General features: G+C 48.2%; 1 protein-coding gene across 1 annotated transcript in view; it reads right to left on the bottom strand.

Moving 5' to 3' along the window:
* Positions 1 to 24,065, bottom strand: part of LOC116958613 (von Willebrand factor A domain-containing protein 5A-like) — a 53,890-nt gene that overhangs the window by 26,993 nt on the left and 2,832 nt on the right. Inside the window, exons 2-5 of the mRNA XM_076057274.1 lie at positions 21,034 to 21,239; positions 10,661 to 10,912; positions 7,156 to 7,278; positions 1,883 to 2,239 (exon numbers count right to left, since the gene is read on the bottom strand). Of these exons, the coding sequence (XP_075913389.1) occupies positions 1,883 to 2,239; positions 7,156 to 7,278; positions 10,661 to 10,912; positions 21,034 to 21,239 (938 nt within the window). The remainder of the gene's footprint in view (positions 1 to 1,882; positions 2,240 to 7,155; positions 7,279 to 10,660; positions 10,913 to 21,033; positions 21,240 to 24,065) is intronic.

Raw genomic sequence — 24,065 nt, 5'->3', positions numbered from 1 at the left:
ATTTATAATTTAGTATTTTTTATTGGTTCACTATATAATATTCATTATATATTGTATTGTATACCCAGTTACTGTGAATAGCTCAGATGTGTAGGCCTTAACTTCAACATAGCCATTTCTGTGACCAGTCACAAGCTAATCACTCAGTTATTTCAATGCTAAATTCGCCTAATTATTTCAATGCTAAATTCTCCTGTTTGATTTGTACTAGGTGCCTCGGTGAATGTATATGCTCTGACTTTAACATAGCTATTTCTGTGACCAGTTACAAGCTAATCACTCAGCTATTTCAATGCTAAATTCTATGCTAATTCCTTTGTCAAGGAGTGCCTCTGCGGATGTGTATACTTTAACATAGCTATTTCAATGCTAAATTCTATGTTAATTCCTGTGTCAAGGGGTCCCTTTGCGGATGTGTATGCTTTAACTTTAACATGGCCTTTTCTGTGACCAGTCACAAGCTAATCACTCAGCCATTTCAATGTTAAATTATATACTAATTCCTTTGTCAAGGTGCTTTGTTTCTTCTCACACATCTTAAAGGTCGTGATCTCAGCGTGGCTTTCTCACTCCAGCGCTGTCCTCCAGACAGTCTCGTCCCCTTCACCTGATGAAGGCCGCTTGTGTTGTGGCCGAAACGTCGTGAGAATATTAGTGTTATTTTATTTTATCAATTTATTATTTTATTCTCATTCTACGTGACTTTACCGAAAGAACCAAAGAAGATGAATCCTTGCAGTCACGAAAGCTTTAAATCGAAATTTTACATATTCTTAGCTCTTTCGGTAAAGTCCCGTTGAAGGGAAACAATAAAATAATAAAATATATATAAAATAATAAAAATTCTCACGACGTTTTGACCATAACACAAACCGACACACCTGATGACGACCGTTTGTGTTATGGTCGAAACGTCGTGAGAATTTTTATTGTTTAATATATATTTTATTATTTTATTGTTTCCCTTCAAAGTGACTTTACCGAAAGAGCTAAGAATATGAATTACTGCAGTCACGAAAGCTTTAAATCAAAATCATAACAACAATCTGGGCCACTGGACAGGTTCCGCAGGATTGGAAGGATGCCCTGGTGGTCCCCCTCTTTAAGAAGGGGGACCGCACAGACTGTAACAACTACAGGGGCATCTCACTCCTCAGTGTGCCGGGAAAGGTCCTGGCAAGGATTATTCAACATTGCCGTGCCAGGCACGCTGAGGAGAGGCTTGCGGACTCCCAATGCGGTTCCAGGAAAGGGCGGTCCTGCACAGATGCCATATTTTCTGTCCATCTGCTACAGCAGAGGTGTAGCGAATTCCCACTAGATCTACATCTCTGTTTCATTGGCCTGGTCAAGGCCTATGATACCATCAGTAGGCTTGAGCTCTAAGTTGTTCGTTGTGCTTTCGGAGTCCCTGACCCTCTCCTCATGCTCATTAAGGACCTTCATGATGGTGAGCAGGCCCGGGTAAAACTACGTGGCCGGGAGTCTGAGCCATTCCCTGTACACCTTGTGGTGCGACACGGATGTCCTCTGGCTCCAACATAATTTAACATCTATTTCAACCACGTAGTTAGTGAAGCCTTCAGTAGCTGCACCGGAGGAATTTCCATCTGGTTCAGATACAAAGGGAGGCTGATCGATGCCCGGGTGCGGTCAAGGGATGGCTCCCTATTGCTCAACCACGTTATGTATGCCGACGACCTGGTAATTGCTGCTCACTCAGTGGAGGAGTTGGAGGCGCTGCTGCTGAACCTGGAGGTTGCCACCAAGAGATGGGGCCTTACCATCAGCCCCACCAAAACTAATCACCCCCCTCGTGTGCCATACCGGCCTTTATAGGTCTGCGCAAACAGCATCTGCCCCTACAGTCTGTTCAGGCTACACGGGGGATCTTTGTCTTTGTGTCTGTGTGCGTCTGTGTGTTTCTGTGTGTGTTTCTGTCTACATATGTGTGACTGTGTGTTTGATGTGCATCTCTGTGTGTGTGTCCATGTGTCTCCGTACCCTTGGTCGTGTCGCCTGCCTCCAGGAGTGTGAAGGGGCGGTGCTTCTGGACGGGGTGGACAAAAAGCTCCACGTCACGGTCCATCTTGAACCCTTCCCCCAGAGACACCTGGGCCCACGGTGGGGGTGGTGGTGGAGCAGCAGTGGGCAGGGGAGGGGAGGCAGGATGAGGGAGGGTGAGGGTGTTAGGGAGTGGAGGGAGGGATTTGGAGGGGAGGTAGAGGAAGGAAGGAGGCCATCACCGCTCATGGCCACCACATGGATCAATCAAATAACGCAACCCAGCACAACCCCAGCGCAATCCAGATCTATCTGATGCAATACAGATGACCATATACACCCACATAGGTCAAGAGTTTCATATAGAACCACTTACAGGAAGTTCCTGGCTTTGTCCATGGGAAAAAAAAACATATATTTCAAAACTTTTCCACTCTTAAAAATTAAACATATACATACACAAATACTATGCTATTATGAAAGGCCAGCATTCCATTTGTCCGTCAACAAAATTATGAGAGACTTTCATAAGTCCTGAATCTAAAAGTTATAGATAGTGGGGGTAAAAAGTTTATATAAAAGGTATACTAACGTTGTTGACCCCCATGGCCCAGATTATTTTTGCCCCCCCTCCGCCCCAATATTTTTTTACCTCCCCGCCCCCACCCAAATTTGTATTTATTTTGCACGCATATATACCTCCACACCGTACGTACAATATAATTAGTCCTATCTACTGACTCTATATTAGTATCTACTGACCAAAGTAGTATCTACTGACTATAGTAGTAGCTAGTGACTCTAAAGTAGTACCTGCTGACCATAATAGTATCTAGTAACGCTATAGTATTATCTACTGACTTTAGTATTGTCTACTTACTGTAGTAGTATCTACTGAGAGTAGTAGTATCTACTGACTCTATAGTAGTGCCTACTGATTCTACATTAGTATCTACTGACTCTACAGTAGTATTTACTGACTCTGTAGTAGCTACTGATTCTATAGTAGTATCTACTGACTAAAGTAGTATCTACTTACTATAGTAGTAGCTAGTGACTCTAAAGTAGTACCTGCTGACTATAATAGTATCTAGTAACGCTATAATATTATCTACTGACTTTAGTATTGTCTACTTACTGTAGTAGTATCTACTGAGAGTAGTTGTATCTACTGACTCTATAGTAGTACCTACTGATTCTACATTAGTGTCTACTGACTCTACAGTAGTATTTACTGACTCTATAGTAGTAGCTACTAATTCTATAGTAGTATCTACTGACCAAAGTAGTATCTACTGACTATAGTAGTAGCTAGTGACTCTAAAGTAGTACCTGCTGACTATAATAGTATCTAGTAACGCTATAGTGTTATCTACTGACTTTATTAGTGTCTACTTACTGTAGTAGTATCTACTGAGAGTAGTAGCATCTACTGACTCTATAGTAGTACCTACTGATTCTACATTAGTATCTACTGACTCTACAGTAGTATGTACTGACTCTATAGTAGTAGTTACTGATTCTATAGTAGTATATACTGCCTCTATCGTAGTATCTACTGACTTTACAGTACTATCTACTGACTATAGCTGCATCTACTGCAGCTATAGTCATATATACTGACTGTAGTTGTATGTACTGACTGGAGTAGTATATACTGACAATAGTAATAACTACTGATTCTCTAGCAGTATCTCCTGACTCTACAGTAGTATTTACTAACTATATAGTAGTGTAGTGACAAGATGCCATCTGGTGGCCATTGGGGCTAACTACGGGTATGGGTGCGCTATAGAATGACGCATTTGCAGGCGACCACAAAGGGGGGCGTAACTGGGCCAAGGAGATCGAATTGGAAGCTCCTGCAACTCGTAGAAGGAAATGTTGGCCGCGGATATTATTTATCCTTCAACTAGCCCTGGGGAGCACCCCTGGTTCTGGTTAAGAAGCACAATGGCAGTCTAAAGTTCTGTGTGGATTTTCGCAAACTTAATAAGGTTTCGGTGGCTGATGCATATCCACTCCAGCAAATGGATGACTCCCTAGATGCGTTATCCGGTGCACGTTTTTTTTTCGACACTGGACTTGTTATCGGGGTTTTGGCAACTTCCCCCTTATGGGGTTGCATTTGGCACCTGCCACTTTCGAGCGGCTTACGGAATTGGTCCTGGTAGAACTGCAGTGGGACTCCTGCCTCATCTACTTAGATGACATCATTGTGTTTAGTAGCACTTTTGAGGATCATTTGCAGCGGTTGCGATCTGTGTTCTCCAGGATGCGGTCGGCTAATCTCAAATTGAAGCCCACTAAGTGTCGTTTGTTGCAAACCTCTGTGTGATACAAAACGGCCTGCGTGCATGATTAGCCGACCTCGAAGTCTGTGGGTGAGGTGCGCAGTTTTGTAGGGTTTGCGTCATATTACCGATGATTTGTTACACAGTTCGCGATTGTGGCAAAACCTCTCCACACTCTGACCGCTAAGAACCAGAAAGTTAAGTGGGGGGAGGAGGAGGAGGCTGCTTTTGTGGCCCTTCATGATCGCCTTTCCAACATGCCTCCCCTTAACTATCCGGATTTCTCCCTGCCAACTATTCTGGACATGGACGCTAGCAACACAGGCATAGGGACTGTCCTGTCCCAGGTAAAAAAACGGAGTTGAGAGGGTGGTCACGTATGGCAGTCGCGTCCTTTCCACTGCAGAACAGCGGTACTGTGTCACCCACAGGGAACTTTTGGCCATGGTGTACTTCATACAACAGTACAGGCCTTGTCTTGATGGCAGGGATTTTGTTGTTCGCACGGATCATTCAGTATTCTCTGCGAGTGGACCAACCTTTCGGCCAGCTCTCACGCTGGCTGAAAATACTCCAGCAGTACTCTTTCCGAGTTGTCTTTGTCGTAAAGGGGTGCGACATTGTAACGCGGATGCATTGCCCCGCTTGCCCCTGATGGAATGTCGCGCGTGTTCGTCGGGCACGTGCCGCTGTAAACCGCCTGTGGCGGGGTCTCCAAACGTCGTGGCGGTGCTCGGTGAGGGGGAGCCCGCCGAATTGCTCGCACTGGGGGACAGCACTTTGAACCTCGTCTATGCCGAGCGGGGGCGGCTACAGATCGAGGAAGTGGAGGTCTGCAAGTCGTCCTTCATGAAGGACTCTTGATGAGGTGGGACAAGGGGCTGCACCGTCACTGCATTGTGGTTCCGACCGTCTTCCTGGGCAGGTTGACGAAGGGTTGCGCACGAGGAAAAGCTGTTGCACCTTCGGGGTGCGAAAGACGTTTTTGACTTTGCAGCGTGACTTTTATTGGCCGGGAATGTCAAGCGACGTGCACCATCTGGTAAACGGTTGCACGGATTGCGTGCCAGCAACCGCCACTGAGGAATTCTTAGTCCATTATGGCGGCTGGGATTCACGAGTTGGTCGCACTTGACATCCTGGGACCCTTCCCGTCCATGCGGAGGGGAAATACATTTCTCGTAGTAGGGGTTGAATATTTCTCTCAGTGGCCGACCAATCAGCCGCATCTATTGTCGACGCATTTTTTGCATGGCTATGTAATGGACAAGAAAGCCCCCGAGTAGCTTTACATGGATAAGGGCCGGGATTTATCATCGAAGCCGCTGAGTGAGGTGTGCGACACGCTAGGCACAATTGTTCTGCCCTCAACTGTATAATTGTTGTTGGTATTAGCCGGAACGGCTATCTTTTAAACATGGGGGGTGGGGGGGGGGGGGTGATGTAGTGACAAGATGCCATCTGGTGGCTATGAGGGCTAACTATGGATACGAGTGCGTTATAGAACTAGGCAAATGTAAGCGACCACAAGGGGCGCGTACCTGGGCCAAGGGTCAAGGAGAGGAACGAACTGGAAGCTTCTGGAACCCGTGAGAGAGTTCCAGAAAGAGGGGCGTGGCCGACAGCAGGTCGAAGGCCACGCCGGGTGAACATAAGGGAGAGACAATCGGGGGGCTCAGTGCTGTCGTGGGGGATCGGGTCCTGGCTGTCATCGCTGCCATCTCTTTGTCGTCATCGTCGCTGCATGGCCAGCCAGCTAAACAGTCTTCATCGCCGTCGCCGCTATATAGTCAGCCACCTATATAGTTGTACATCGCCTCTATCGCTGTATGGGTGGCTAAGCTATAAGTCAGACAGCGCTTATGTTACTCTGTGACCCTGTCCTTAAAGTATACAACAAAAAATAAGAAACCCTCTTGTCTTGGAAGTTGTCTCATTACAGCAGTATCTTACTGAATCTATCGTAGTATCTACTGACTCTATAGTAGTATCTACCAACTCTATAGTAGTATCTACCAACTCTATAGTAGTGTCTACGGTCTTTTGTAGTAACTGCACACATTGAGGTGCAGGGGGAGAAGAATATATGACGCTGTGTCAGGATTTACCTCAGCGTGAGCTTCTGCAGCAGTAACATTTTTTTTGGTATATTTAGCATTTTTAACGAATATAAGAAACCTCCCTCCCGTCGCAGCTCAACAAGCTTCATTGCCTTGCTAGGGGCAACCGCGAGTTAGCATTTCCACACATGTGCAGATGCGTGCTTTGGTGCACACTCAAACGTATCATTACGATCAGCGTACATTGTCACATTGGGCAAAAACAAATAGCAATGTTTCGTCCGAAGGCTTAGTGTGTTGTATCTGTGTACTTTGTTGAAACGTAAACCAAACAGTATGTTAGTTAAACGCGTGACAAGGATTGGCATGTACAAACAGACAGACCAAAAATTACGTTTATAGGTAAGATAGAGATCCATAGAGACCCATATAGGACCATAGAAACCCACAGAGATCCAGACACTCATATAAAACCGTAGAGACCCACAGAGACCCAGACACTCATAAAGAACCATAGAGACCCACAGAGACCCAGACACTCATAAGAACCATAGAGACCCACAGAGACCCAGACACTCATATACAACCATAGAGACCCACAGAGACCCAGAGATCATATACAACCATAGAGACCCACAGAGACCCAGACACTCATGAAGAACCATAGAGACCCAAAGAGACCCACATACTGAGGCGAGGTAGTTAACATTTCGTCAGGGTCATGATTGGTATCCACGACCTCTTGTGCACCAGGGGAGGTAGTTAACATCCCCTAGCAGGCACGTAGCCACCCTTGCCTGAGCCACGGAGTTGCCCGGACCCGAGTAGGAGACCGGCCCGAGGTCGCAGGCCGAGGTGATGGCAGCTATGCCTCCGGGAGCTTCGGCATGGAGACGGAAGGCCATTGAGTAGGGCAGCGGCTGGGAGCAGCTCACAAACGGCACGGAGGGAAGAGCGGAGTCCGCTGATGATGATGATGATGAGCCTGCCGGTGGGAGGGAGGAGATGCGGAGTGGAGGGAGCAGATGGAAGGGAGGGCGGAGATGGGGGTGGGATGGGGAGGAGATGGGGAGTGGAGAGAGGAGATGGGGAGGGAGGAGATGAGGAGGAGAGGGAGGAGATGGGGAGGGGAGAGAGGAGATGGGGAGAGAGGAGATGAGGAGGAGAGGGAGGAGATGGGGAGGGGAGGGAGGATGGGAGGAAGAGAGAGGCGTGTTCACACAGAGCTCCTGATTTCACCTCTACAACGTTTTTATTTTCACTCTCATTATTTTCGCCTTTTTTACGGAGAGTTTATCTCCCATCAGTGAGTTATTTGCGTTGAGTTGTAAGTTCAACTGCCTGGCAATAGATGGCGGTGGTGGTGGCATCTACATCTGCAGCTCGTGAAAAACCAGTGGCATTTACATCTGCAGAACACCAGTGGCATCTACATTTGCAGAAAATGAAGAAGCAGTGGAATCTATATCTGCAGAACGGAAGAATCAGTGGCATCTACAGTACGTGACTTTACAGAAAGCACGAAAGAGTATGCTCCTCTGGATTTTCAGAAGAGGTTTCCAGCAACGGCTGTCCTATGTCATGGCAGCTCTACACCCCCATTGTGGAACTTTCTCTGCGTCTTCTTCAACAAAAGCTCGCTGGCTTAACTTTGAAGGAGTCCAGTATGAGAGTGACTCTCACAGCATACGCCGCTGACATTCTGTTCTTCCTACGAAGCTTTAGTGACATTGAACGGCTACTGGAGTGCCTGGGAGGTATGCTCCCATGCGTCCTCCTCCAGGATGAGTTGGGAGAAGTGCAGCAACTCGTGGGGATGTGGAACGAGGCTCAGTTCCCTGAGTTGGCCAACGCCGTCGTGTGGAGCGAGGGATGCCTTCAACATATTGACGTCTGCCAAGGGCCTGGAGATAAGCTGCTTGAGAGAAACTGGGATATTTTGGAAGAAATGAGTGAGGACATGACTGTAGCATTGTGGGCCGTGCCTGTGTACAACCCTCACGTTCAGAGGCAAACCCCTGGTGGTGAAGAACCAGTTTGAGTTGGTCCACATTGTGGCACTGCTTTTTTCACCCTCGCTCCAGCCGCGTATTTGATCGGCAGCCGGCAGAGGATGGTAGCGAATTTATTTTGCTCGCATAGAAGGCACCGGGGCGTTGCTGCCGTAGTCTTAGCATTGCCACGGCGTTCGAGGCGGGCAGGATCTAATGTGCATATGGAGTCAACTGTCCACCTTTCGCTTGCAAGCCGTGCAAAGGTTTCGGTACACAGCCCCATCAACTGTGGGGTGTTCCACAGCATCCTTGTTTATAAGTCACCTGGTGGTGAGGGCTGAAGTTCAGCAAGCGGATATTCTATATTTGCATTACAGGTATCCCGCTAACGCAGATTGAAGAAGTGTCCTACAGTCCTGGGCTCTCTTAGTCACTACCCAAACAAATGAACACCCGGCCAGCATCAGACTTCGCTCGCGAAGCGCTTTGGTGGAATCATGACACGGGACGAAACTTTATCTTGTGGGTTTAGCCATAGAGAAGCGTCACGGTCGATGCGCATCTCACCAGGGTAGACGATCTGGCTGCAATGACGGGACTGCATTAAATAAGAATCGCCGCGAAACTTATAAACGAGGTGCGCAAGGCTCAGCTCAAAAGGAGTGGGAGCACGCATTCCCTGAGTGTTGATGACGTGTCAGCCCCTGGTAGTCGAGTGTCTCCAGAGATGACTGTTGAGTCGGCAAGTAAAGTACTCACTTTCTCTTTCGATTTAAAGCTTTCGTGACTGCAAGGATTCATCTTCTTCGGTTCTTTTCGGTAAAGTCACCAACACGTAGAATGAGAATAAAATAATAAATTGATAGAATAAAATAACGCAATAATATTCTCACGACGTTTCGGCCACAACACAAGCGGCCTTCATCAGGTGAAGGGGACGAGACTGTCTGGAGGACTCCAGCGCTGGAGTCCTCCAGACAGTCTCGTCCCCTTCACCTGACAGCGCTGTCCTCCAGACAGCCTCGTCTCCTTCACCTGATGAAGGCCGCTTGTGTTGTGGCCGAAACGTCGTGAGAATATTATTGTGTTATTTTATTTTATCAATTTATTATTTGATTCTCATTCTACGTGACTTCACTTTCTCTTCTCGCAGATCGGCCGTCGGGAAGGGCGCTTCTCAAATGTAGAACGGAAGAAACGGTATGCTCACGTGGTGCCCCTCAATAATAACCAGCAGGTACTGAGGTCGTGCAAAGGAACACGCTTGGAGGGACTCAAAGCGACCGTGTAACCCTCCTCACTGGGAGCTGTTCTCACCCATCATCTAAACGCCAGGGTGGCCTCAGCTGGAGTACTGCCCGTGTTACGGTGACCACAGGTAATTTTCTGGCACACTTCACGGGACGCCGAGCCAGAATGTTTGTTCCGTGGTGGATTCGAAACGGTAGCCCGTCGGCGTGTACATTGCAAAAGCCTCGACTCAATTTTTTAAGCTCCCACGCGACATCTTGCCAAAGTTTAGACTTAACTTCTCCTCCAACAATTATTTTTTTTTTGGGGGGGGATATGAAGGGAAAGCCGGCACCAAAGGTATGGCAGAGTGGACTTGGTGAACTCCATCACGAACAATGGGAAACTGGCGGCCTAAAGGGCTGGGAAATGGGCAATTGAAGGAAACGGCTTATACAGCAGCCACTGTCGCAACTTCAAGGGCCTGGTTTCTGCTCGAATTTGACTGGAATTTCGCCACACTCAGTTGATGGGGGGTAGGTTGGGGGGTGGTCGTGTGATCGTGTTAATCACTGTCATCAGAATCATTGGAAAGATTTGATAAACCATTTCAGGTCTTAATTGATCGTTCACGCTTACAGTGGCTTTCAGACAGCATACATTATAATTTTTCGTCTCCCCCCTTCCTCTTTTCAGAACGTAGATGGACTAGTCCTTCTAAATAAACTGACAAATCGCTGCGCGTGGCGCTGACGTTTTTTTATAAATAAATAAATACACCGTTTAAAAATAAATAAATTTATGCAAACCGACACACCTGATGACAACCGTTTGTGTTATGGTCGAAACGTCGTGAGAATTTTTTTTATTGTTTTATATATATTTTATTATTTTATTGTTTCCCTTCAACGTGACTTTACCGAAAGAGCTAAGAATATGAATTACTGCAGTCACGAAAGCTTTAAATCAACATTTCACTGTCATCAGGTTCACAATAGGCCGTGTCGGAGACTGAGCCAGCAAAAGGCTCACGTCCTGGTCTCTGTTGGTGAGTTCACAATGGCCACATTGCTATCACTGCTGTTATCACCGCTGAAGTAGAAGTGATCTCACCTGGCGGCGTGTAGCGAGGGTTGAGGACCGTGGGCAGGCAGAATCTCACCGCTCCGTCCGGCTCCACCGGCAACTCGCTCACAAACTCCACCCGCAGCTCAGCAACCTCGCCCGCCCCCAAGTTGCCCAGCACGCACTGGAACACGTCGCCCCGTTCCTCGGAGAGCAGGAAGGCCGTGCGGCCAGAGCTCATCGCATCGTCGTACACCTCCTTGGCCTGGGGAAACGATACACTCACACATTCACCCATTCACTCATTCACTCATTCACTCATTCACCCATTCACTCATTCACCCATTCACTCATTCAACCACTCACCCACCCAATTACACACTCACTCAGCCATCCACTAACTCACTCAACCACTCACTAAAGCATTCACTAGCGCACCCACCTGACCACTCACTCACAAACTCACCCACTCACACATTCACCCATTCACTCATTCATCCACTCACCCACCCAATTACACACTCACTCAGCCATCCACTAACTCACTCAACCACTCACTAAAGCATTCACTAGCGCACCCACCTAACCACTCACTCACAAACTCACCCACTCACACATTCACCCATTCACTCATTCAACCACTCACCCACCCAATTACACACTCACTCAGCCATCCACTAACTCACTCAACCACCCACTAAAGCATTCACTAGCGCACCCACCTGACCACTCACTCACAAACTCACCCACTCACACATTCACCCATTCACTCATTCAACCACTCACCCACCCAATTACACACTCACTCAGCCATCCACTAACTCACTCAACCACTCACTAAAGCATTCACTAGCGCACTCACCTAACCACTCACTCACAAACTCACCCACTCACACATTCACCCATTCACTCATTCATCCACTCACCCACCCAATGACACACTCACTCAGCCATCCACTAACTCACTCAACCACTCACTAAAGCATTCACTAGCGCACTCACCTGACCACTCACTCACAAACTCACCCACTCACACATTCACCCATTCACTCATTCAACCACTCACCCACCCAATTACACACTCATTCAGCCATCCACTAACTCACTCAACCACTCACTAAAGCATTCACTAGCGCACTCACCTAACCACTCACTCACAAACTCACCCACTCACACATTCACCCATTCACTCATTCAACCACTCACCCACCCAATTACACACTCATTCAGCCATCCACTAACTCACTCAACCACTCACTAAAGCATTCACTAGCGCACTCACCTAACCACTCACTCACAAACTCACCCACTCACACATTCACCCATTCACTCATTCAACCACTCACCCACCCAATTACACACTCACTCAGCCATCCACTTACTCACTCAACCACTCACTAAAGCATTCACTAGCGCACTCAACTAACCACTCACTCAAAAACTCACCCACTCACACATTCACCCATTCACTCATTCATCCACTCATCCACCCACTAAATAGCTCACTCACCCACTAGACCAGCCACTCACCCACTCAATAGCCCACTCATTCATCCACTCGCTCCCTCACCCGGTCACCCACTCACTCATCCACACAAACACCCACCCACTCACTCACGCACTCACTCATTCACTAGCGCACTCACCTAACCACTCACTCACAAACTCACCCACTCACACATTCACTCATTCAACCACTCACCCATCCAATTACACACTCACTCAGCCATCCACTAACTCACTCAACCACTCACTAAAGCATTCACTAGCACACTCAACTAACCACTCACTCACAAACTCACCCACTCACACATTCACCCATTCACTCATTCATCCATTCACCCACCCAATTACACACTCACTCAGCCATCCACTAACTCACTCAACCACTCACTAAAGCATTCACTAGCACACTCAACTAACCACTCACTCACAAACTCACCCACTCACACATTCACCCATTCACTCATTCATCCATTCACCCACCCAATTACACACTCACTCAGCCATCCACTAACTCACTCAACCACTCACTAAAGCATTCACTAGCGCACTCACCTAACCACTCACTCACAAACTCACCCACTCACACATTCACCCATTCACTCATTCATCCACTCACCCACCCAATTACACACTCACTCAGCCATCCACTAACTCACTCAACCACTCACTAAAGCATTCACTAGCGCACTCACCTGACCACTCACTCACAAACTCACCCACTCACACATTCACCCATTCACTCATTCAACCACTCACCCACCCAATTACACACTCATTCAGCCATCCACTAACTCACTCAACTACTCACTAAAGCATTCACTAGCGCACTCACCTAACCACTCACTCACAAACTCACCCACTCACACATTCACCCATTCACTCATTCAACCACTCACCCACCCAATTACACACTCATTCAGCCATCCACTCATTCAACCACTCACCCATCCAATTACACACTCACTCAGCCATCCACTAACTCACTCAACCACTCACTAAAGCATTCACTAGCACACTCACCTAACCACTCACTCACAAACTCACCCACTCACACATTCACCCATTCACTCATTCAACCAACTCCCACCCAATTACACACTCACTCAGCCATCCACTAACTCACTCAACCACTCACTAAAGCATTCACTAGCACACTCAACTAACCACTCACTCACAAACTCACCCACTCACACATTCACCCATTCACTCATTCATCCATTCACCCACCCAATTACACACTCACTCAGCCATCCACTAACTCACTCAACCACTCACTAAAGCATTCACTAGCGCACTCACCTAACCACTCACTCACAAACTCACCCACTCACACATTCACCCATTCACTCATTCATCCACTCACCCACCCAATTACACACTCACTCAGCCATCCACTAACTCACTCAACCACTCACTAAAGCATTCACTAGCGCACTCACCTGACCACTCACTCACAAACTCACCCACTCACACATTCACCCATTCACTCATTCAACCACTCACCCACCCAATTACACACTCATTCAGCCATCCACTAACTCACTCAACCACTCACTAAAGCATTCACTAGCGCACTCACCTAACCACTCACTCACAAACTCACCCACTCACACATTCACCCATTCACTCATTCAACCACTCACCCACCCAATTACACACTCATTCAGCCATCCACTCATTCAACCACTCACCCATCCAATTACACACTCACTCAGCCATCCACTAACTCACTCAACCACTCACTAAAGCCTTCACTAGCACACTCACCTAACCACTCACTCACAAACTCACCCACTCACACATTCACCCATTCACTCATTCAACCAACACCCACCCAATTACACACTCACTCAGCCATCCACTAACTCACTCAACCACTCACTAAAGCATTCACTAGCGCACCCACCTGACCACTCACTCACAAACTCACCCACTCACACATTCACCCATTCACTCATTCACCCATTCACTCATTCAACCACTCACCCACCCAATTACACACTCACTCAGCCATCCACTAACTCACTCAACCACTCACTAAAGCATTCACTAGCGCACCCACCTAACCACTCACTCACAAACTCACCCACTCACACATTCACCCATTCACTCATTCAACCACTCACCCACCCAATTACACACTCACTCAGCCATCCACTAACTCACTCAACCACTCACTAAAGCATTCACTAGCGCACTCACCTAACCACTCACTCACACATTCACCCATTCACTCATTCACCCATTCACTCATTCATCCACTCACCCACCCAATTACACACTCACTCAGCCATCCACTAACTCACTCAACCACTCACTAAAGCATTCACTAGCGCACCCACCTAACCACTCACTCACAAACTCACCCACTCACACATTCACCCATTCACTCATTCAACCACTCACCCACCCAATTACACACTCACTCAGCCATCCACTAACTCACTCAACCACCCACTAAAGCATTCACTAGCGCACCCACCTGACCACTCACTCACAAACTCACCCACTCACACATTCACCCATTCACTCATTCAACCACTCACCCACCCAATTACACACTCACTCAGCCATCCACTAACTCACTCAACCACTCACTAAAGCATTCACTAGCACACTCACCTAACCACTCACTCACAAACTCACCCACTCACACATTCACCCATTCACTCATTCATCCACTCACCCACCCAATGACACACTCACTCAGCCATCCACTAACTCACTCAACCACTCACTAAAGCATTCACTAGCGCACTCACCTGACCACTCACTCACAAACTCACCCACTCACACATTCACCCATTCACTCATTCAACCACTCACCCACCCAATTACACACTCATTCAGCCATCCACTAACTCACTCAACCACTCACTAAAGCATTCACTAGCGCACTCACCTAACCACTCACTCACAAACTCACCCACTCACACATTCACCCATTCACTCATTCAACCACTCACCCACCCAATTACACACTCATTCAGCCATCCACTAACTCACTCAACCACTCACTAAAGCATTCACTAGCGCACTCACCTAACCACTCACTCACAAACTCACCCACTCACACATTCACCCATTCACTCATTCAACCACTCACCCACCCAATTACACACTCACTCAGCCATCCACTTACTCACTCAACCACTCACTAAAGCATTCACTAGCGCACTCAACTAACCACTCACTCAAAAACTCACCCACTCACACATTCACCCATTCACTCATTCATCCACTCATCCACCCACTAAATAGCTCACTCACCCACTAGACCAGCCACTCACCCACTCAATAGCCCACTCATTCATCCACTCGCTCCCTCACCCGGTCACCCACTCACTCATCCACACAAACACCCACCCACTCACTCACGCACTCACTCATTCACTAGCGCACTCACCTAACCACTCACTCACAAACTCACCCACTCACACATTCACTCATTCAACCACTCACCCATCCAATTACACACTCACTCAGCCATCCACTAACTCACTCAACCACTCACTAAAGCATTCACTAGCACACTCAACTAACCACTCACTCACAAACTCACCCACTCACACATTCACCCATTCACTCATTCATCCATTCACCCACCCAATTACACACTCACTCAGCCATCCACTAACTCACTCAACCACTCACTAAAGCATTCACTAGCACACTCAACTAACCACTCACTCACAAACTCACCCACTCACACATTCACCCATTCACTCATTCATCCATTCACCCACCCAATTACACACTCACTCAGCCATCCACTAACTCACTCAACCACTTACTAAAGCATTCACTAGCGCACTCACCTAACCACTCACTCACAAACTCACCCACTCACACATTCACCCATTCACTCATTCATCCACTCACCCACCCAATTACACACTCACTCAGCCATCCACTAACTCACTCAACCACTCACTAAAGCATTCACTAGCGCACTCACCTGACCACTCACTCACAAACTCACCCACTCACACATTCACCCATTCACTCATTCAACCACTCACCCACCCAATTACACACTCATTCAGCCATCCACTAACTCACTCAACTACTCACTAAAGCATTCACTAGCGCACTCACCTAACCACTCACTCACAAACTCACCCACTCACACATTCACCCATTCACTCATTCAACCACTCACCCACCCAATTACACACTCATTCAGCCATCCACTCATTCAACCACTCACCCATCCAATTACACACTCACTCAGCCATCCACTAACTCACTCAACCACTCACTAAAGCATTCACTAGCACACTCACCTAACCACTCACTCACAAACTCACCCACTCACACATTCACCCATTCACTCATTCAACCAACTCCCACCCAATTACACACTCACTCAGCCATCCACTAACTCACTCAACCACTCACTAAAGCATTCACTAGCACACTCAACTAACCACTCACTCACAAACTCACCCACTCACACATTCACCCATTCACTCATTCATCCATTCACCCACCCAATTACACACTCACTCAGCCATCCACTAACTCACTCAACCACTCACTAAAGCATTCACTAGCGCACTCACCTAACCACTCACTCACAAACTCACCCACTCACACATTCACCCATTCACTCATTCATCCACTCACCCACCCAATTACACACTCACTCAGCCATCCACTAACTCACTCAACCACTCACTAAAGCATTCACTAGCGCACTCACCTGACCACTCACTCACAAACTCACCCACTCACACATTCACCCATTCACTCATTCAACCACTCACCCACCCAATTACACACTCATTCAGCCATCCACTAACTCACTCAACCACTCACTAAAGCATTCACTAGCGCACTCACCTAACCACTCACTCACAAACTCACCCACTCACACATTCACCCATTCACTCATTCAACCACTCACCCACCCAATTACACACTCATTCAGCCATCCACTAACTCACTCAACCACTCACTAAAGCATTCACTAGCACACTCAACTAACCACTCACTCACAAACTCACCCACTCACACATTCACCCATTCATCCATTCACCCACTCAATTACACACTCACTCAGCCATCCACTAACTCACTCAACCACTCACTAAAGCATTCACTAGCGCACTCACCTAACCACTCACTCACAAACTCACCCACTTACACATTCACCCATTCACTCATTCATCCACTCACCCACCCAATTACACACTCACTCAGCCATCCACTAACTCACTCAACCACTCACTAAAGCATTTACTAGCGCACTCACCTGACCACTCACTCACAAACTCACCCACTCACACATTCACCCATTCACTCATTCAACCACTCACCCACCCAATTACACACTCATTCAGCCATCCACTAACTCACTCAACCACTCACTAAAGCATTCACTAGCGCACTCACCTAACCACTCACTCACAAACTCACCCACTCACACATTCACCCATTCACTCATTCAACCACTCACCCACCCAATTACACACTCATTCAGCCATCCACTAACTCACTCAACCACTCACTAAAGCATTTACTAGCGCACTCACCTAACCACTCACTCACAAACTCACCCACTCACACATTCACCCATTCACTCATTCAACCACTCACCTACCCAATTACACACTCACTCAGCCATCCACTAACTCACTCAACCACTCACTAAAGCATTCACTAGCGCACTCACCTAACCACTCACTCACAAACTCACCCACTCACACATTCACCCATTCACTCATTCAACCACTCACCCACACAATTACACACTCACTCAGCCATCCACTAACTCACTCAACCACTCACTAAAGCATTCACTAGCGCACTCACCTAACCACTCACTCAAAAACTCACCCACTCACACATTCACCCATTCACTCATTCATCCACTCACCCACCCACTAAATAGCTCACTCACCCACTAGACCAGTCACTCACCCACTCAATAGCCCACTCATTCATCCACTCGCTCCCTCACCCGGTCACCCACTCACTCATCCACACAAACACCCACCCACTCACTCACGCACTCACTCATTCAACCACTCACCCACCCACCAACTCATTAATTCAACCACTCACGCACTCACTCACTCACCAACCCACTCACCTACTCACCAGACCAATCACTCCCCCACTCAATAGTCCACTCATTCAGCAACTCACTCATTCAACCACTCATTCATCCACTCACTCACTCACCCACTCAATAGCCCACTCATTCATCCACTCACTTACCCACTCAACAGCCTACTTCTTCACCCACTCAATCAACCACCTAATATGCACTGGATTACGTCCTCCCGCTCTTCATAGAGCAGGAAGGCCATGTGGCCGGAGCTCAGTGCATCGTGGTACTCCTCCTTGGCCTGAGAACACGATGGCATTCACTCACTCACCGGGTCATCCATTAACTCATCGACCCACCCACTCACTCATTCACTCGCCCACTCACTCGCTCACTCACTCACTAGCCAACCCACCCACTCACTAACTCATCCACTCACTAGCCCACTCAATCACCCACCCAATTACTCGCTCATCCACCAACTCACTCATCCATTAATTCAACCACTCAGCCATTAATTCAACCACTCAATCACCTGCTCACTCATTCATCCACTCACCCACTCATGAATCCACTCACCCACTCATTCATCCACTCACGCACTCACGAGCCCACTATGCCACTCATTAAACCACTCACTCACCAACCCATTTACCAACATACTCACTTGTTTATCTAGCAACCCACTTACATGTTTACTAATTTAACGACTCACACACCCACTCGTTTACTCATTCAAGCACACACGCACTAGCCCAAAAACACAACCACTCACCCACGCACTCACTCATTCAGGCACCCACTCATCCACCTACTCACTAGCCCACTATCAAAACTAATCACCCATCCACACACTCAATTATTCAACCACTAATTCATCCACTCACTCACCCACTAAAACAGCTTCTCATGCATCTACTCACCTGTTCACTCATTTAACCACTCCATCCACTGAATCACCAGCTCGCTCAATCATTCAACCACTCATTCATCCACTCACTTAGACACTCATTCAACCACTAACCCACCTACCCACCCTCATACACCCACTCGTTTACTAATTCAACCACTCACCCACTCACCCGCTTATCCACCCACCCACTCAGCCACCCACCCACTCAGCCACCCACTCACCCACCCATTCACCCACTCATTCACCCACCCACTCTCCCACCCATTCACCTACTCACCGACCCACTCACCCACTCACTCACTCATCCACCCACCCACTTATCCACCCACCCACCCATTCACCCACCCAAAGGCAAAGATCCACTGTCTACCCCTTACAGACTTTTGGGGCAAGTGCTGTTAGTGAACACCTATGAAGGCGGCACGGCACACGCCCGGCCACCTTTGTACTCACTTGAGGCTGAGTCGACCTAGGGGAGGCCCAGGACTGGTTCAGATAATCGTCACTGGTATTGGCTGTGATTGGGAATCGAACCTGGGCCGCCAGGTTCGGAGCACAGTGTAGCGATAACTGCTACACTACCGCTCCCCACCCATTCACCCACTCATCCACTCACCCACCCACTCACTCACTCGCTCACTCACACACCCATTCACCCACCCACTCACCCACCCATTCACCCACCCATTCACCCACTCACCCACCCATTAAACCACTCACCCACCCACTCACCCACCCATTCACCTACTCACCCACTCACCCACCCATTAAACCACCCACTCACTCACCCACCCATTCACCCACCCACTCACCCACCCATTCACCCACTCACCCACCCATTAAACCACTCACCCACCCACTCACCCACTCACTCACCCACTCACCCACCCATTAAACCACTCACTCACCCACTCACCCACCCATTAAACCACCCACCCACTCACCCACCCAATCACCAACCCACATACCCATCCATTCACCCACTCACCCACTCACCCACCCATTAAACCACTCCACCCACTCACTCACCCACTCACTCACCCACTCACCCACCCATTAAACCATTCACCCACCCACTCACTCACCCATTCACCCACCCACTTACCCATCCATTCACCCACTCACCCACTCACCCACCCATTAAACCACTCACTTACCCACTCACCCACCCATTCACCTACTCACCCCCCACTCACCCACTCACCCACTCACTCACCCACCCACCCACTCACCCACCCACCCACTCACCCACCCACCCACTCACCCACCCACCCACCCACTCACCCACCCACTCACCCACTCACCCACCCATTAAACCACCCACCCACTCACCCACCCACTCACCCACTCACCCACCCATTAAACCACTCACTCACCCACTCACCCACCCATTAAACCACCCACCCACTCACCCACCCATTCACCCACCCGCATACCCATCCATTCACCCACTCACCCACTCACCCACCCATTAAACCACTCACCCACTCACTCACCCACTCACTCACCCACTCACCCACCCATTAAACCATTCACCCACCCACTCACTCACCCATTCACCCACCCACTTACCCATCCATTCACCCACTCACCCACGCACCCACACATTAAACCACTCACTTACCCACTCACCCACCCATTCACCTACTCACCCACCCACTCACCCACTCACTCACCCACCCACTCACCCACCCACCCACTCACCCACCCACTCACCCACCCACTCACCCACCCACCCACCCACTCACCCACCCACTCACCCACTCACCCACCCATTAAACCACCCACCCACCCACTCACCCACTCACCCACCCATTAAACCACTCACCCACCCACTCACCCACCCATTAACCCACTCACCCACCCACCCACCCACTCACTCACCCACCCACCCACCCACCAACCCACCCACCATCTCCTTCTCCTTAATGACGGCGTCAATGTGTCGCCCGTTGAGGCTGGCGCTGAACGCGTGCACCGCCGAGTCGTCGTCCAGCGGGAAGAGGAAGGAGGCCTCCACGGGGAAGGCCTCGGCGTTGAGGTAGCTGAGCGTGGCGCGCACGGAGGCCACGAAGCCCTGCACGCTCGCCTCCACCGACACGGCCTTCAGCGGCACCGCTGGTGAGGAGAGGTCAGGTGAGGTCAGGTGAGGTCAGGTGAGTTGGTTAGGTGAGGTGAGGTCGGGTGAGGTGAGGTGAGGTCAGGTGATGTCACGTGAGTTCAGGTGAGTTGGGGTGAGGTGAGGTCAAGCGATTGGAGGTGAGGTTGTGGCGACAACTCACGCCCACTTAGTCACTGGCCCCACCCACTTACGGCATAGCCACGCCCACTCAGCCGCGAGCCCCGCCCATTGCTGCCCACACACTAACACGCAACAAAGACATCTATAATATAGTTGGTTTTTTTTTTGGGGGGGGGGGGGGGTTAAATCACGTAAATATAAATGTGTTGTTAAACAAGCCACCACCCGACACAGCCAATAAGTAAGGTTTGTCACATAAATAGAGCATGCCAATTCGTTACTGGAATGGCACAACGGTGTGTTGGAGAGTCAATCCACAACATTTACAATCTGAGTACGACGTTTCGCCAGTAATTACAACCGGAATCATCAGGCGACAGCCAGATTTGTGGAGAAATCTTCCTCCTTAAATAGAGGGATAGATTAACACGTAGCCTTTCACGATCAATTTTTATCCATAATACAGGATGCTTTGGGTTTCGATCGCGTGAAAATATAAATGTGTCGTGAAAACCCGACACAGCCAACTAGTGTAAGGGTTGTCACGTGAACAGAACATGCCAATTCGTCACTCGTACAGCACACCGGTGTGTTTTGAATGCCAAAACGAAATAAAATAACACGAGCATTGAAACTGCCCAAGTAATTAAAACAATAAAAAAAACCGAACATTGTGGGAGTAAATTTTGATTTAAAGCTTTCGTGACTGCAGTAATTCATATTCTTAGCTCTTTCGGCAAAGTCACGTTGAAGGGAAACAATAAAATAATAAAATATATATAAAACAATAAAAATTCTCACGACGTTTCGACCGTTTGTGTTATGGTCGAAACGTCGTGAGAATTTTTATTTTTTATATATTGTATTATTTTATTGTTTCCCTTCGACGTGACTTTACCGAAAGAGCTAAGAATATTGTGGGAGTAACTGATAAACTAGCCAGATGTTTGTAAAAACAAAATATCTGAGTCAGATTTGGCACGGTACATAAAATACAGAAATTATTCTCTGGTACAAAAGATGTATTACCGAAGCTATCAACAGAAGGTGTGTACAGGATTAACTGCACTTGTGGCAAATGTTATGTTGGGCAAATAGGACGAATGATCAGCACGTAACTAAAAGAACATCAGAGAAATATTAAATACTCCCAAATATATTTGTCAGCAGTAGCAGAACACGTGTGTCAACCAGGACACTGAATTGATTGTGATAATGTTGAAGTTATGTGCAAAACTAGCTACTACTGGCCAAGACTAGTTAGATGATCTATCGAAATTGAAAGAAATAAAAATAATTTTAACCGTACGGATAGCTACCGACTTAGTGCTGCGTGTAAGCGAATCGTCAAATAATACATCGTTTAAATACATGCCGATACAGGCCACCATACTTTAATAGGGATTACTGTTGGTAAGCCACTTTAATACACACAATGAACAGGAAGGACAAGATCAAAGGGCTCGCATAATGCGCATGTACAATTACGTTGACTCATTAATCCTCCCCCACCACATTGGGCAAGAGCGCAGAAATGTGGTCACCACATCTACGCCTCCTCTATATAAGGAACGAAACAGCTGGACTTCCCCACGAATCTGGCTGTAGCCTGATGGAGCTGGTTATAATTACCGGCAAAACGTCGTACTCAGATTGTAAGTGCTGTGGCTTGGCTCTCCAACACACCGGTTAGTGCTGTACTAGTGACGAATTGGCCACGTTCTGTTTACGTGACAAACCCTCACTAGTCGGCTGTGGGATAGATGTGATGGCGTCACTTCTGAGCTCTTCTTGTGTAAAGGCCAGAGAGAGAGAGTGGGGGTTAATAAATGCAGATCAATTACATTGGGTATCCATTGTTACTTTATGCATGCACAAACCCACGCGTTTAAAAAGACGAAGATCCTCGCGTATATCCTTAACAGACTGTTGGGGCAAGTGCTGTTAGTGAGTAGTGGCAGCAGCTATAAAGGCCGGCGCTGTGGCACACGAGGGGGTGGGTGGCCAAGAACCACTCTCGGCCGCCTTTGTGTCCCCAGTGGCGATGTTTACACGACGCACCAGGTACTCATTTGAGGCTGAGTCGACCTACGGGATGCCCAGGACCTTTTCAAATGATCGTCACTGATGAGGGCTGTGAGCAGGAATCGAACTCGGGTGGCCGTGTTTATAGTGCAGCGTAGTGCTAACCGCTACGTTACCACTCTACACATATACATGTAAATACACACACGAGTACACACATGCACACGTGAACATACACACACACATCGTGAGTACACACACACACTCATCTTGAGTATATACACACACTGATCCTGAGTACACACACACTCATCCTGAGTACACACACACACACTCAACTTTAGTACACACACACACACCGTTAGTACACACACACACACTCATCCTGAGTAGACACACACACTCATCCTGAGTACACACACACACACTCATCCTGAGTACACACACAGTCATCATGAGTACACACACACACACACTCAAGTTTAGTACACACACACACCGTTAGTACACACACACACACTCATCCTGAGTACACACACACTCATCCTGAGCACACACACACACTCATCCTGAGTACACGCACACACACACACTCATCATGAGTACACACACACTCATTCCTGAGTACACAAAAACACATCGTGAGTACACACACACTCATCCTGAGTACACACACA

Source organism: Petromyzon marinus, chromosome 80 (assembly GCF_048934315.1).
Source record: "Petromyzon marinus isolate PM22_M1 ecotype Great Lakes invasive population chromosome 80, UKy_Petmar_22M1.pri1.0, whole genome shotgun sequence".
NCBI lineage: Eukaryota > Metazoa > Chordata > Hyperoartia > Petromyzontiformes > Petromyzontidae > Petromyzon > Petromyzon marinus.
This window is presented reverse-complemented; position numbering and strand designations above follow the sequence as displayed.